Consider the following 14,937-nt stretch of genomic DNA (forward strand, 5'->3'; position numbering starts at 1 on the left):
ATTTTTAGGAAGGCATTGAGCTGCTTACTACACACAGAATATCTGGAGAGTTTATGTGTTTCCCCCTCCCCCACTCTTTCCCATTCCTTTCCCTGACCCCACACACATTGAAGAAGTTAGTTACAAAGAGACCTGCATTCTTAATTGCTCTAAATTACCCTGACATGGTTTTTCTCTCCTTCTCATAGAGGCTTGACCACAGATGCCCCTGAAACAGTTAGTGAAACAAGTGTTTCTGATTGGCATCTGTGATTACTAAGATAGCCATCCTGCCTTAGTGTTCACCTGGAATCTTTGCATACTCTTGTGAATCTTTCGTTTCCACTTTGCTCCCCAAACAGGTTCTTCCTTCCTGCCACCTTTATCTGAGTGATTAGATAGTTGTGGCCACAACTGATGTAACTGCTGGTGCAAATTCAACTGACTCAAATTTCACTTAAACCAACAGCATCTTCCAGCTGTTTTAGAGAACCGCATGTGGTGATGACTAGAAACCACAGAATACACCAAAATGATACTCCTGGGCAGGCCTTCATCTGATTAGTTTTGAAAACCAAGCCTAGAATTTAATCTAGATTTACATTTTTTTCCCCCAAAGTACTGTGAATGTATTATCCTTACCTTAGAGGAAGAAGAGCTCTAAAAATAACGTGGGAAGTTTGACAGGTGTGTAAACTTTGAAGTAGTTCACTTATAATGACTTTATAACAAGGCTATTAAAATACCACTGGGGTATCAAAATCCATATGGAAAGTCAGGAAATATATAGCTTCCTAGCAGCCAAGGCAAAAAGCACAAAGCATGATGGATTATGTAATTCTTGTTGATAATATAAAGTATAACAATTTGTCACAAATGTCAGTTTCCCAGTACCAAATTGGAAAATAAATTTATCACAAGAGTGATAAATCTTATGAATTTATCTGAATCTCTGACTTCAAAGTTAGCATTGGGGCCGGCCCGGTGGCACAGCGGTTAAGTGCATGTGCTCTGCTTTGGCAGCCCAGGGTTCGCAGGTTCGGATCCAGGCATGCACCTACGCACCGCTTGTTGAGCCATGCTGTGGCAGCATCCCATATAAAGTAGAGGAAGATGGGCATGGATGTTAGCACAGGGCCAATCTTCCTCAGCAAAAAGAGGAGGATTGGCAACAGATGTTAGCTCAGGGCTGGTCTTCCTCACAAAAAAAAAAAAAAGTTAGCATTGTAAGGGCTGGCGCAGTGGTGTAGTGGTTAAGTTGGTGCACTCTGCTTCAGCAGCCCGAGTTTTGTGGGTTTGCATCCCAGGAATGGACCTACACACCACTCATCAAGCCATGCTGTGGTGGCGTCCCGTATACAAAATAGAGGAAGATTGGCACAGATGTTAGGTCAGGGCTAATCTTCCTCAAGCAAAAAGAGGAAGGTTGGCAACAGATGTTAGCTCAGGACCAGTCTTCCTCACCAAAAAAAAAAAAAAGTTAGCATTGTATTCTTAAATGTTTTTTTAATGGAGACTGTAGACTCTATCATATTTATTCAAATATTGATTGGCCACTTATAAAGTGCGAGGTGCTATGAGGATACTAAGATATTCATATTCAGGACATGGTCCTTATCCTGAAGCAGTTTAGAATCCATGACAGAGAATATAATATAAAGCTCTCACATTATCCAATTAATTTCTTAATAGTACTTATCACAATGTGCAATTACTATCTTCATTTTGTTTAACTATCGTTTATTGCACACTTATGTACTAGGAGCTATTCTTGGCACTCTGGTGTAAAGATAAATAGATTAATGGAACAGAATATATATTAAGTCATTAAATTCTCACAACGACATTATAAAGTAGGAATTTTCTTCCCCAGTCTTCAGATGAGGCAACGGGAGCACAGAGAGATTAATTAACTTGTTCAAGGTAACACAGCTAGTCCAGGTCCATCAGTCGGACTCCAGGGCCCACACTCTTCATTGTTCCACACTATACCGTGTGTCATGTATTTTTTTTCCTACTTTATTGTTTGTCTCCACCAGTTGGGATGCAAGCTCCATGAGAGCAAGCATCGAGTCTGTATCTTCTCATTATCTACCCCCTTCTAGCACAGTGCTTGGCATAAATATTTATTGGATTAAATAATAAATAAATGCCAATAAAATATACTTCCTTTGATGTAATTAAGCAAACAGAGAAATAGTGGTTGGGGCTGAGGAAACAAAAATGAATAATACAAACCTCAAAACAATCTTAGTTTCCTTCAAGTTGGACGGTATTTTTCCTCCAGTCCCAGGCCTCTTAAACCTGGTGCTGTTCCTGCCCAGAAGAACTTGATCTGGGCTGATTGTGAAGAAGGAAAGAACAGCAGATTATTTCTTGGCACCTTTACCCATGGATTTTTCAAGTCATAGCAAATCCCTCTCAAAATCTAATGATAGCCCTTCACTGCAGAGCAGCTTCCCCTGCCTGCCCCCACTGCATCCCCCACACGCATAGACCTGTACTGCATGGCCAGGTGTACTGACCAGAGAACCGAACCCAGGGAACATCATTTACCAGGTGTGCTGGTAGAGGAGAGGACCCTGGAGTGCTCACACCCCTGAAACAGGCTGGACCACAGGGAAGGATGTGGCCCCCACAAGCCTGTGTATTATCTGGCTTTAATTTGAACCACTGATCTTGTCAGGGTGCCTGGTGACCTGGTGGCATATTAAAGGTTTATGGATTGAGAATGCCGGGCCATCCTTCCTTCTCCTTGACCTCTTTGACTTCTTGCCCTACCTTCCTTTCATTTCCACTTATGTGTATTGTTGAACCAGTCAGTTTCCGTCTCTGGACCTCTGTTTTGTTACCTATACAATGAATAAGTCTTATTGCGAGAAAGTCTCTTCAGATTCCTTCCTCTGAGTGTGGTGATAATACCTCCAGCTTGCTTTTAAACTTACTCTTTGACACAATCCTCCACAGGCCCAAGTCTTTACTCGTTTTGGCAGCGTTCTCTATCCTCCAAGCTCTTACATGATTGAATGGGGTATGTGGGCAGCCTGGACAAATTATAGGAAAGGTTAAAATTAATATTCGCTAAAAGGAAAATGGCGAGACTGTACAGATCAACCAAATCCACCCAGCTAGGCCAACTGAAATAGATGAGATGTCTTTTCAGATATAAAGGCTTAGTCACAGTGACACTGATCCATGCAGACCTCATAAGCAAGATGTGAAGCAAAACTGGTGACTCACTCAGTGTTTCCCTGCAGTCTTAACTCCAAGAGCAGGAATTGATGCCGCTCTGACTGAGGCTCGGGTGGTTACATCAGAACACGAATGCCTAAGTCCTTTTGAAGTCCCCTCAAATTCCGTCTGGCATAGATAGAGCAGTTAACGGGGCTTAGGACTTGAGATGGTAGAATCCCATTTTAGTCCTTAAATCCAGAGTTTTAGTAGAACACAGAATTTGTTAAGCAACATGGTCTTTCTTTTTAAATTCTTCAGGTTTTTCATATGAGAAAGATCCTCGGTTGTACTTTGACGACACTTGTGTTGTTCCTGAGAGACTGGAAGGTAAGTAGCCTTGTCCAGTTTGGTGCTAAGCTGGAGGGTTGTAGATGTCAGAGCAACTCAGCCAGTCTTGTTAATGCCAAATTGGCATTAACAAGTCCTTTTTGCCCAAATCACCTGAGAAACTTAAGACCGAAGTATTGCGTATGCATCTTTGTCCCAAACAGGCAAAGTCAAACAAGAGCCCACCATGTATCGGGAGGGGCCCCCTTACCAGAGGCGAGGTTCCCTTCAGCTATGGCAGTTCCTGGTCACTCTTCTTGATGACCCAGCCAATGCCCACTTCATTGCCTGGACAGGCCGAGGCATGGAGTTCAAGCTGATAGAACCTGAGGAGGTAAGCACTGGATGCTGGACTTGGATGATTTTTGATTTGTTGATCATGATGATAATGATGGTGTTTGTTCTTGTTTATTCTCCTTTGAGGATTTTTACTGTGTTAAATATGCTCTTCCTTCTCATTCAGATTCTGGCCTGGCCACTGGGCATAGCAGTGCCCTTCCTCTTAATAAGACGATTTACAATTCATGGCCAAGCAGAGCTCTCCACTGTAGAATACATAAAAAGTATTAGTAATACTTGTGCAAAATCTGGGGAGCGAGACCATGAAGACTTACATCCAAATAGGGACTCTTTTCCCTCTTGGAAAGTCTTTTTCAAGTGTTGTTTCAGTGGTACCGACTTGTTTTGGTGTTGGCCCTTGTATGTCATAGCCTATCTCTACATCTACATCATATGTCTACATCTACGACATATCTATGTCATCACCTATATCTACGTATGTGATCTATGGCTGTGTGAACATATTGTATGACATCTTGGTAATATAGTACAGAATGCAACTACACTACTGTGTGTTTCAAATGGCTCTAACCTAGCGAAATAAAATTATCAGAGATGGGTCAATCTTATGAGCTTAGATTTTGTTAAAGTGTATGGTGTGGCATCATAATAGTTGAAAGATGACACAAACCTTCATTGTTTTGTTAATAGAAAAAGAAATATTGTCACTGTCTGTTTGCCCAGAGCTATTGACAGAAAGACCTCCAGACAGAGCCAGTACCATTTCTTCTGTGGAGAAGATATACCATAGAACCCCTTGCCTGAATATCACATAACTAAGTAAATTAAATCAGTCTCTCAGCTTGGCATATTCCAAAGGGGTTGATTTTTAATTTCTATTTTATTTAGAATCTAGAAATATTATAAATGGAAAAGAAACCACTGCCCTTAAAATCTGACAAGTGCTTCTTTTGGTAGCATGCACTTAGGTGTTATATATTAAGCCAGCAGAGCAAAAGGTATCTTTGAGTTGAATGTAATTGAAATGGGAACAATATCCTTGGAAGGCATTTGAGCAAGAACTGCAGTTTTAGATGTTGTTCGATTAACTCTAGGGCTCACCTTAACACACCAAGGGGGTAAGTTGGCATGGGGGTCAGGAACAGGAAGTAACAACCTGGCACTTGGTTTGGAAGAAGAAAATGGTCTGAAAGTTGAGATGAGAAAAGGAGAAAATGTGGATTGGAAACTTCTGAAGAATCCTGACTGGTAGGAGAATAAGGAAGCCTTCATTAAAGGCAGTTAGAAAAGAAGATAGACATATGGTGTTCCCTCTCTTGTATCATTCACAAAAATGGAAATGTGTCAACATCTCATATTGTAAACAGTTGCTAAGACTCAGTCTACCATGAAAGCCACAGTTTGGTACTGCTGTGTTTTTCTAAGGGTTTCTTTTTGGCTAAGTCGTATAGAAATGGAGCCATATTTTAGGCTTCTAGCCATACTGGAGAGCCATTCACTTCATGTTCTTTTCCTCATAACGTGGCCTGGTTTATGTGAGGCTTGAGGAAGGCGTGTCACCTAGACTCACTGAGGCTTTTTGAAAGTAAATCTGTCATGCGGGCAGCCCTTATTGATTTATCTCGTTTCACAACCAGGAGCTTTTATGACTTGATTGCCACTGCCTCGGGCCTAAGCACAGGCTGTCCAGCTGCAGGTGAACCTGGTTATGACCCTTTGTAAAGCTGTTATTGAATCTTCTGCTCTCCTACCAGTGGTAAAGAAAATGATGAGCAGATGGCAGAGGGCCCCTGCTCTCTGACTTAATAAAGAAACTAATATTAATCCAGAATGCTCATAAATGCCGAGCAGCCAAGCCACGTGAAAGGCCTATGGTGGCCTTGAGCCTCCTTCGGCTGATTGGACAGCTTTGTTTCTTCTGGAAGTACTTCTTTCCACTGCACCTTGACAGCCCCAAGCATTCCATGAACTCTGAATGCTCCATTCTCTTAACCCAGGACTGATTCTGTTCCATGTGTGCACTTTGGCCTCAGGACACACAGCATTTGTGGTATTTTTTCCCACTCTACTCCTTCTATAACTTTGCAGGCCCTCCTCTTGTTAATGTCAGGAAGATACCAACTCCTCGAAAAGCTGTAAGAAGTTGTCAGGGGGGAGCTTGAAGGGCGAAGCGGAGGAGGAAGCTGTTTGGGACGTAATTGTAGGCAGCTGTGTGGCTGAGTAGTGCACTCTGGGTAATTATCCATAATATCCATTACACTGTGCATGGAAATTGTGGTTTTAGAACTGCGTTTTGGCAGGCCCCTAATCAAATGTCTTTTGATAGTCATCCAGCTTAGCACCCTCTCAATTATGACTGACTCGGCTTTAATCTGGAGCCATTTTAACTGTGAATCTGCATTAATGAATATTTTGGGGGGTAGGGTTGTTTGTTGAACATGTGGCAGATAACTGATGCCTTGGGGAGGTTTAAAAGGATAGGCTGCTAGGAAGAGCCGCTCCCTGTGCTGTGGCTGCTCTCTCTTGAAAAGGGAGGAACAGATATATGAATTTTTTAACTCCATCGGCCTCCATCATCAAGATGCCTGCTATCAAAGTAACAAATGGGAAAGATGCAAGAAAGAGCTGGTGACAAGCTATTGCCTGCTCCCCTCACCCCAGAAACGGGGCAGCCCTAATTTCCAGCTACTCTGCAGTTGTGTGCCGCATCATGCATTGCTGTAGGAGGAGCAGCCCGCATGAGGGCTACTGAATCACAGGGCCCTGGCCCAAGAGGATGAGTCAGTAACTATGGCTACCAGGCTGCTTTGACGTCTGTGCATGTACAAAACCTCTCTCTCCAGTAAGCTATTGCATATGCAAGTGACAGCAAAGAGAGGTCACGGCTGAAGCTGAAAAATATTCAAGAATTGTTTTCCACCACTGAATATAGTAAAATGATGAGGCTGGGCTTCTTTTAATGTTCCCTACAGCACTTCAAGGATAGTTTCATAGTGTCATTTCTTATGAACAGGATAGAAGGACATGTAGTGGTTTAGCAGGTTTCCCTTCTTACCACTATTTCTATTGGTTTAAAATGTTTATCTTCTCTAACCAGGAGACGTATTTTTGGTTAATTTTGCCTTTTTGGCTATTTTAAAGATAGTGTTGAATGGGTGCACTAGGGAGCAGGGAGGAGAGCCAGGACATCGTGTGTGCCTAGGGGCGTAAAGCAAATGGATAGAAATTGAACTTTCACGCGGTTTCTTGCAAGGCAGAGTGGAATCATGGCTATTGAATTATTCTAATGTAATTAGGACAGATGCATTCTTCCTTACTTATCAGATCATTTCTGGTATTTATTAAAGGGCATTTTAGAATCCTGAATTCAGGAGACGTTGCTTTCATTCTGCCCGAATACTTTAAGGAAATACTGTTTTATGATCCACTTTTCCACTGGCAGTCTCTCTACTTCCCATTCCATGTTTCACATTTGGTTTTTTAAAGATCAAAGGAATATAGTTATTTTGTTTTTTCAAAAAGCTTCCAAAACTGACCTAAAATGTTCAAAACATGATCTCTGGATTACATACATTGGAAGAACTCTGAGAACACTCACATTTCGAGAGTTATTCTTCTACCTTGATAGTCATGCTTCTAAGTAGGATTTTGGATGTTGAGATACTTGAGAACAGAAATTGCTTGGCTGTCCTGGTAACTGGGTAAACTCTACTAGGAAGTTTTCTTGCTATAAGGCTTCTTGGCCCCAAGCTCCAATTATATCTCCTCATCACTGCACCTCAGGTGGACTGGGTTGGATATAATGCACTTCAGAACTGTTTGGGAAGCCCTGTTAATTTTTCATTAAGTGGATAATGGTGCTACATGTTTTAATGTCCATTCTGCAAGTCTGCTGGGAGCATGGGATTGGATGGCAGTGGGCTGAAATGATCTGATTCCCCCTTACTCCATGAGCTGCAATAAGTAAACATCTCCCAGCCCCTCTCCAATCTTATTAGAATTGAACTTTTGCTCTGCTGGCCCATTAGCAACTCACTAGTGTGTTTCTAATGTTTCAGGAATGACCATTCTAATTATTCCTTATTGACTGCTACAGAAACCATAGCACTTAATGGCAACATGTTAATGGTCTATGGGTATTGGTCAATAATTCATATGTGGAGAAACAGTAGAGAGCTTGCTTCCTCTGGGACATTAGCCAAACCCTCTGCAATCTTAAAGTGCTAGGATTCTTCCACCTCTAGTTCTCACCTCTTAGCGGTTGTGACTGAATCATCACCTTTGTTGAATGTTTGGTCTTGAGGGAATTAAATGCTTTTGCTTCCAGGTCAGGAAAATGGATCATTGACCAAAGCAGTCAGGTTACAGAACCGGCTCTCCTGGGATTGGGAGAAAAACACGAGGCCCTGGGAATGAGTTTCCATTGCTCTCTGCTTTCCTGTCTCTTTAGGTTGCTCGGCGTTGGGGCATCCAGAAGAACCGGCCTGCCATGAACTATGACAAGCTCAGCCGCTCTCTACGCTATTACTATGAGAAGGGCATCATGCAGAAGGTGAGCAATGACGAGAGACACTAGACCATTCCAACCGCTTTCAAAGAAAATGTCAAGGGCTTCTGTGATAAGACTGTTTATAACGGCTGGGAGAAAACATTAGCCTCATAAGTGATTCTATGGTATGAAAAAATCTTGGAAAAACAAACTTAAGACAAGAGTCAAATGAGATATAAAGAGTCCCTTTAATGCTCTTGGGTACACAAAAACCAAAGGTTGCGTGCAGAACACACAATAGGAAAGTTGGGCTCCTCTGCTTTACTTAAACTGCCTCTAATTACAGAAATGTCCAGAAACTTAGGCCATCTGTTGTATCCATGAAGGAACACGTGTGAGGGAATCAACTTGAAGGTCTGTACACCCACTAGAGCTCAGTCAAGGTCTTTAGTTGTTAAGACGCCTACACCTCCAAATCTGTCAGTTTAATACTCTCAAAAGTGTTAGAGGAGTAAGAAAATCTTATTTCTCTTTCAGAACCTGTAGAAACTGGAACTCAGGTTACAAACCTAAGGTTTGTAAAATGGCAGCAGAATCACCTGGCAGCAGGTTGCAGAATAAAGGATGTAGCGTATTTTGAGGGAGCCAGTACAAAATCTTTACTGGATAGGTAGGGAAAGGACCACAGCCTCAAAATCCCACGGATAGGCAGAAGACGGGAATGGCGAATCTTTGGCTGGTCTTTCCTAGCCATGCTGTACTGTTACCCAGATTCCAGCATTTACACATTTAGGCACTCTACCTGGTGGTAGCTGACAAGATGCACATGGCAGAAGCATAGGGTCATTGCTGCTGGGAACTTGTCTACACTGAAGCCAAGTTTATCTTTCTCATAGGCAGGTGATAATGTGACCCCATATTCCTCTCACCACCTTAAAATATTAAACAGGTTTTCATGGTCTTGTGGATAAAATCCAAACTTTTTAGTGCTTCATACAGGCTCTAAGGCTGTTCCCGGTCTGGGCACCATCTGACTCTCATTTCCTCACTCGAACTTGACTGCTTTCACTAGCGTGGCATCTTTCTCTTAATTAATGTAGTATTTATTTACCAAAGAATACGTATCACATTCATATAAGTTATCAAGCATACTATAAAATGAAAAAACACCTATTAGACTACCATCCTACTTACGAACTAGAAAATTCCTAATGCCTTCATTACCTGGCCAGCCCCTACTTGTTTTCTGTCTCAATAATCACCTTTTCACTCCAAGAATCTGAAGTCCTCAGGCTGAGTTACATAGTCCCCTTTTTTGCTTCTAACACCTACACTTATCTCTATCCTGGCCCTTCTCTGTGTTGTGAGTCACTCTGTTACTTGTTGGTATCCACCACAGGAATGGAAGCTCCTTTGGGGCAGAATTGAGAGTTTGACTTCAGTGCTTGGCATAGAGTTAATAGATACTCTAGGATGAGTGGACACCCTACCCTACCTCCTCTTTTGTAAAAAAGTGAAATTCAGTGGTTTTTAATGTATTCACAGAGTTGTGCGACCATCGCCACAATTTTAGAACATTTTATCACCCCAAAAAGAAACCCTGAATCCATTAGCAGTCACTTCCCATTTTCCCCCCAAACCTCACACACACACACACACACACACACACACACTCCCCTTTTAGTGTTAATATTATCATATGGAATCCTAAATTCGGGAAGGAGAGCCATTATTCCTTTGCTATTCTCAACTCCAGATCCAATCTGAGGGAATGTAACCAGGACACTAACTTGAACTAATAGCAACAAGTTGTCCCTAGGACTAGTTCCTAGGTTTTCTAAGGAAGTGGAAGAGAGCTTTATTTCTGAGAATAAAACAGGCAAAGAGTACAGGAAGGTGCAGGAATGAGGCTTGGGGGTTCAGATCCTAACACTACCATTTATTTGCTGTATGCTTTGAGAAAAGTCTCTTAACCTCCCAAAGCCTCTACATAAAAATATAGATAATAATCCCTGCTCTAATCTCACAGCATAATGTGTGTGAAAATGTTTCAGAAAAAAATGTACTATCCAATGTAATGGATTATTGTTATATTTATTATATGACCCATGAGTAAATAAGGACTAAATAAAAGGTGAATTGGGGCCGGCCCGGTGGCGCAAGCGGTTGAGTGCGCGCGCTCCACTGCGGCGGCCCGGGGTTCGCTGGTTCGGATCCCGGGCGCGCACCGACGCACTGCTTGGCGGGCCATGCTGTGGCGGCGTCCCATATAAAGTGGAGGAAGATGGGCACAGATGTTAGCCCAGGGCCATCTTCCTCAGCAAAAAAAAAAAGAGGAGGATTGGCGGATGTTAGCACAGGGCTGATCTCCTCACAAAAAAAAAAAAAAAAAGGTGAATGATAGCATGCCGGTGTGGGGAGGAACTTAGAAAAGCTGTTATCCTGTACTTTCAGTTTTTGAAAGGGGAAATTGAGGTTCTTAGAGGTTAAGACTTGTTTTGACTGAACTAGCACTGGAAGCCATCTACTCCTGGCTTCAGATCTAGTATTATTTCCACTGTACCCTCCTGCCTCACTCTTCCACATACATGAGCTGACTTTTGAGATGGGGAACCAGAGATTTAATGTAAAACTGTGGCTTAAGAAAATTAAATAGCAATGGTTGATTGTATGCATCTTCCACCCTTAAGACTTGTTTGGAGAAGATGCTAATCATCCAGTTTCATACACAGCTCCTGATTCCGAGGGTTTGAGTTCCGAGGAATACTGGTGCAGACACTCATGTTCTGGTGACTGGACATAGAAGTGTCACCATAAAATAAGCTGTAAGGGGGCCGCCCAGTGGCACAAGCGGTTAAGTGCACACGCTCCACTTTGGCGGCCCAGGGTTCGCAGGTTCGGATCCTGGGCGCACACCAACGCACCGCTTGTCAGGCCCATGCTATGGCAGCGTCCCATATAAAGTGGAAGAAGATGGGCACGGATGTTAGCCCAGGGCCAATCTTCCTCAGCAAAAAAAGAGGAGGATTGGCATCAGATGTTAGCTCAGGGCTGATCTTCCTCACAAAAAAAATAAATACATAAATAAGCTTTAAGACCTATTGAGATAATTGTACCGTTACCTCTACAACCTACCACTGTAGCAACAGAGTTCTTAAACCCAAGATTTGGAAGCAAAGCCATATTTCTGCAATTAAAAAGAGATTTTAGAATCACAACAGAATGACTGAAGGGCAGGATTGAACTCAACATTTTGAATTTTTGAGTCTAAAGTGTTTATTTTGTCAGTAATTTTAGCCGCTTTCCCTTGCCCCTCTGCATTACCTGAGTGCAGTTGATCATCAGGCATGATTTTCAGTGGTATGCGTCCTCTTGTACTAATACTAAACAACCAGCAGAGAATGGGTTCCCATTGACCTAGATTATTGTCAGCTACATCATGAGGCCTTTGAATAAACAAGACCTTTTGGTTCCAATATTATTATAATGCATACAATCCATATGAAGGTAGCTGTCAGTTCCTTCAGTGTAGCGGAACCATGAATGAGTAATTTAAAACTGCAAGTAAGCCAAAAATCGATTCTATTTGGCTTTGGAACAAACTTAAAATTTCCACATAGGCTCTCTGATCCAATTCTTAGTCCTTCAAAATAACAAAGCCATACTGTGAACACTGTCTGAAATCATGGTCTGACTTCTACATTGTACCTTTCAATCCTTATACCTTCTTGTAATGCCAAACACCAGCATAACTGTTCTTTCTAAGCTGTAAATATAAGACCGTGAGGATTTCTTTCAAAAAAGCCTATCTTGTATGAATTTGAAATTCAAATATCTTTTTCAACTGCTGAGCTGTGGTGTCAACAAAACACCTGGCAGGTAACAGGTCCCCGAGATTCATCAAAATAAATCTAAATGACTTGGATAACCAGCCACTAATGAGCCTGCTTTGGTCCCTGGCTCCCTGAGAGCTTGGTGATTTGCAAATACCTCCTTGTGCTTCCCTTGGTTGCCGCAACGCCCTGTTCCAGCTGGGCCTTATAAGGTGTGTTTTCTCCCTCAGGTGGCTGGGGAGCGATACGTCTACAAATTTGTCTGTGACCCAGATGCCCTTTTCTCCATGGCCTTCCCTGACAACCAGCGTCCGTTCCTGAAAGCAGAGTCCGAGTGCCACCTCAACGAGGAGGATACACTGCCCCTGACCCACTTTGAGGACAACCCTGCTTACCTCCTGGACATGGATCGCTGCAGCAGCCTCCCCTATGCTGAAGGCTTTGCTTACTAGGTTTCTGAGTGGCTGAGCGGCCAAACCCTAGAGCTAGCAGTTCCCATTCAGGCAAATGAGGGCAGTGGTTTTGTTTGTGTTTTTGGCTGTTCCTAAAGCTTGCCCTTTGAGTATTATCTGGAGAACCCAAGCTGTCTCTGGATTGGCACCCTTAAAGACAGATACCTTGGCTGGGGAGTGGGAACAGGGAGGGGCAGAAAACCACCAAGAGGCTGGTGCCTCAGCTCTGATCCTGACAAGGTTTCTGGGAAGAGATTGAAATGGAGCCTCCTTCCCATGGACAATATATGCAAAGCAATACCTTGTTCAGGTTAGTACCCACAGACTGGGACACAGTATGTGACAATCTGCATCGATCATGGACTCCTAAATGCCTTTACACAGAAGGGCTCTGATTTGCACAATTTATTGAAAAGGAAATCACAAACCCATAGAACAGTAGGTAGGCTAAGTTGGGAGGCTTAAACCATGAAGAGTTAAAAATATATCTTAAAATTCAGAGAGCTCTTCCAGCTCAATCTGAAATGTTTCCCCTTGGTCTAGAAAGAAGAGGGGAATGTCAGAACAGCTGTCACCCACTCCATGGTTCTCAAATAATAAACCATTGCTACTCTTGGGAACCTTCTCGCCATGTGGTCACCAAGTAGAACAAGCCCCCTTTCTCTTCCCAGTCACATGGCTGTGTGTGGATGGCTTTAATTTTAGGAGAAGGGTGATTAACACTTTTGACAGTATTTTGTTTTTCTTTGATTCGGGGGATTGTTTTGTTTTGGTGGTTGTTTTGGAAAAACAGTTTATAAACTGATTTTTGTAGTTTTGGTATTTAAAGCAAAAAAAAACAAACCTTTTGGTAACTGTGCACTGCGTCCTTCAGACAGGGCGGTGCCGACTTATGAAGACGCTGCAGCTTGAAAGGGGCTGTGCTGGGGGCCTCCTCTTGGCCATGTACAAGCCCACTTTACTGCCTGCTTTGTGCTTTCTGCACCAGACAGCCTGATGGAACATTTGCACCTGAGTTGTACATTTTTGAGGTGTGCAGGGTGACCTGGACACACCACTTAGATTCTATGTGTATAGTTCCCATGTTCTCTAACATGCCCTCTCTGGAAAGCATATGTACATAATACATGTCATGTCCATTCGAAACCTGGTCACCTGGTGGGAACCCTAGGGATTCTTCCCTGGGCATGACTGATGACAATTCCCATTTCATCAGTTTGTTTTGTTTTCCTTTTTCTTTAATTCTTGGACTTGAAACCCTGCATATGATTCAATAGGGTTTGAGATTTACGTGTGACACTGACAGGTAAAACAGTGCTAGCATTTTGATTTCCTGCCACCTTTAAAAAAATAAAGTTTATTCTGATTGCTGTATTATATTGGAAGAGTTTTAAACAACCCAGCTAAACCTATGTGAAAGTTGAGCTCAAAGTAAAGGAGAAGTTATTAGAAAGTGGTAGTACTTTGCTGCCTGCTCTGTTGATAGAATTCTGTGCTCCGCATGACACCTAGCACATTAAGAATGACTATGCTGGTCTTCATATGCAAAGGACAGTGCTGACTCGGTGAGGGTAGAATTGTTTTCCTGTTGATGGAGCAATAGTCTCAAACAGTCCCCCTTCCGACCAGCAGCACATTGGTGAAGAGCTTCACAGGGATAAGGGGTGCATGTTATAGCTGTGGAAACATAAGGTTTTATTGGAGCTAATTAGTCCACAAAGGTATTGAACCTATAGCTTGGGCTTTAATTAGCATTGTACTCTAATCAAAGGACTCTTTCCAAACCGTATTTATAGCTTTCTAACCTACACATAGTCTATACATAGATGCATATTTTACTCCCAGCTGGCTAGAGATTTATTTGTTGTAAATGCTGTATAGGATTTGTTTTTCCTTTCTTTACTTATCCTGGTTTGGGTTTTGGGGGTTTTTTTGATGGATTTATGCTGTCTTAGCAAGTATGAAAATAATCCTGTGTAGCCCGAGCTGCCCCTACCCCGCGGTACTTTTGTGGCCTGTGCTGTCACAGGACATAGGATGGCGGCATCACTGTTGCATTCCCATTGGACTCATGCACCTCCCGAATGGTTTTGGGTTTTTTGTTTGTTTGTTTTTTGTTTTGTTTTTGCTTCTTTTCCAGAGTGTGGAAAGTCTACAGTGCAGAAAGGCTTTAACCTGCCAGTTGATTTGAAATACTTTCCCCTGCGCAGGGCCGTTTGCATCCTGCCAAGCTGCGTTATATTCTGTACTGTGTACAATAAAGAAGTTTGCTTTCAGATTACCAAGTGCCTGAAACCCGCCTCTTTCTTGCCCTCAGTGGTCT

General features: G+C 42.6%; 1 protein-coding gene across 2 annotated transcripts in view; it reads left to right on the forward strand.

The window, feature by feature from the left end:
* The window catches only part of ETV5 (ETS variant transcription factor 5), a 58,638-nt gene extending 43,739 nt beyond the window's left edge, over positions 1-14,899 (forward strand). For both annotated transcript variants that reach the window (XM_058556165.1, XM_058556164.1), the window contains 4 exons: positions 3,472-3,540; positions 3,705-3,874; positions 8,291-8,392; positions 12,393-14,899. In XM_058556165.1, the coding sequence (XP_058412148.1) occupies positions 3,472-3,540; positions 3,705-3,874; positions 8,291-8,392; positions 12,393-12,614 (563 nt within the window). In that variant the 3' untranslated portion in view covers positions 12,615-14,899. The remainder of the gene's footprint in view (positions 1-3,471; positions 3,541-3,704; positions 3,875-8,290; positions 8,393-12,392) is intronic.
* Positions 14,900-14,937: the final 38 nt, after the last annotated feature.

The sequence above is a fragment of the Diceros bicornis genome, chromosome 15 (assembly GCF_020826845.1).
Source record: "Diceros bicornis minor isolate mBicDic1 chromosome 15, mDicBic1.mat.cur, whole genome shotgun sequence".
In the NCBI taxonomy this organism is placed as follows: domain Eukaryota; kingdom Metazoa; phylum Chordata; class Mammalia; order Perissodactyla; family Rhinocerotidae; genus Diceros; species Diceros bicornis.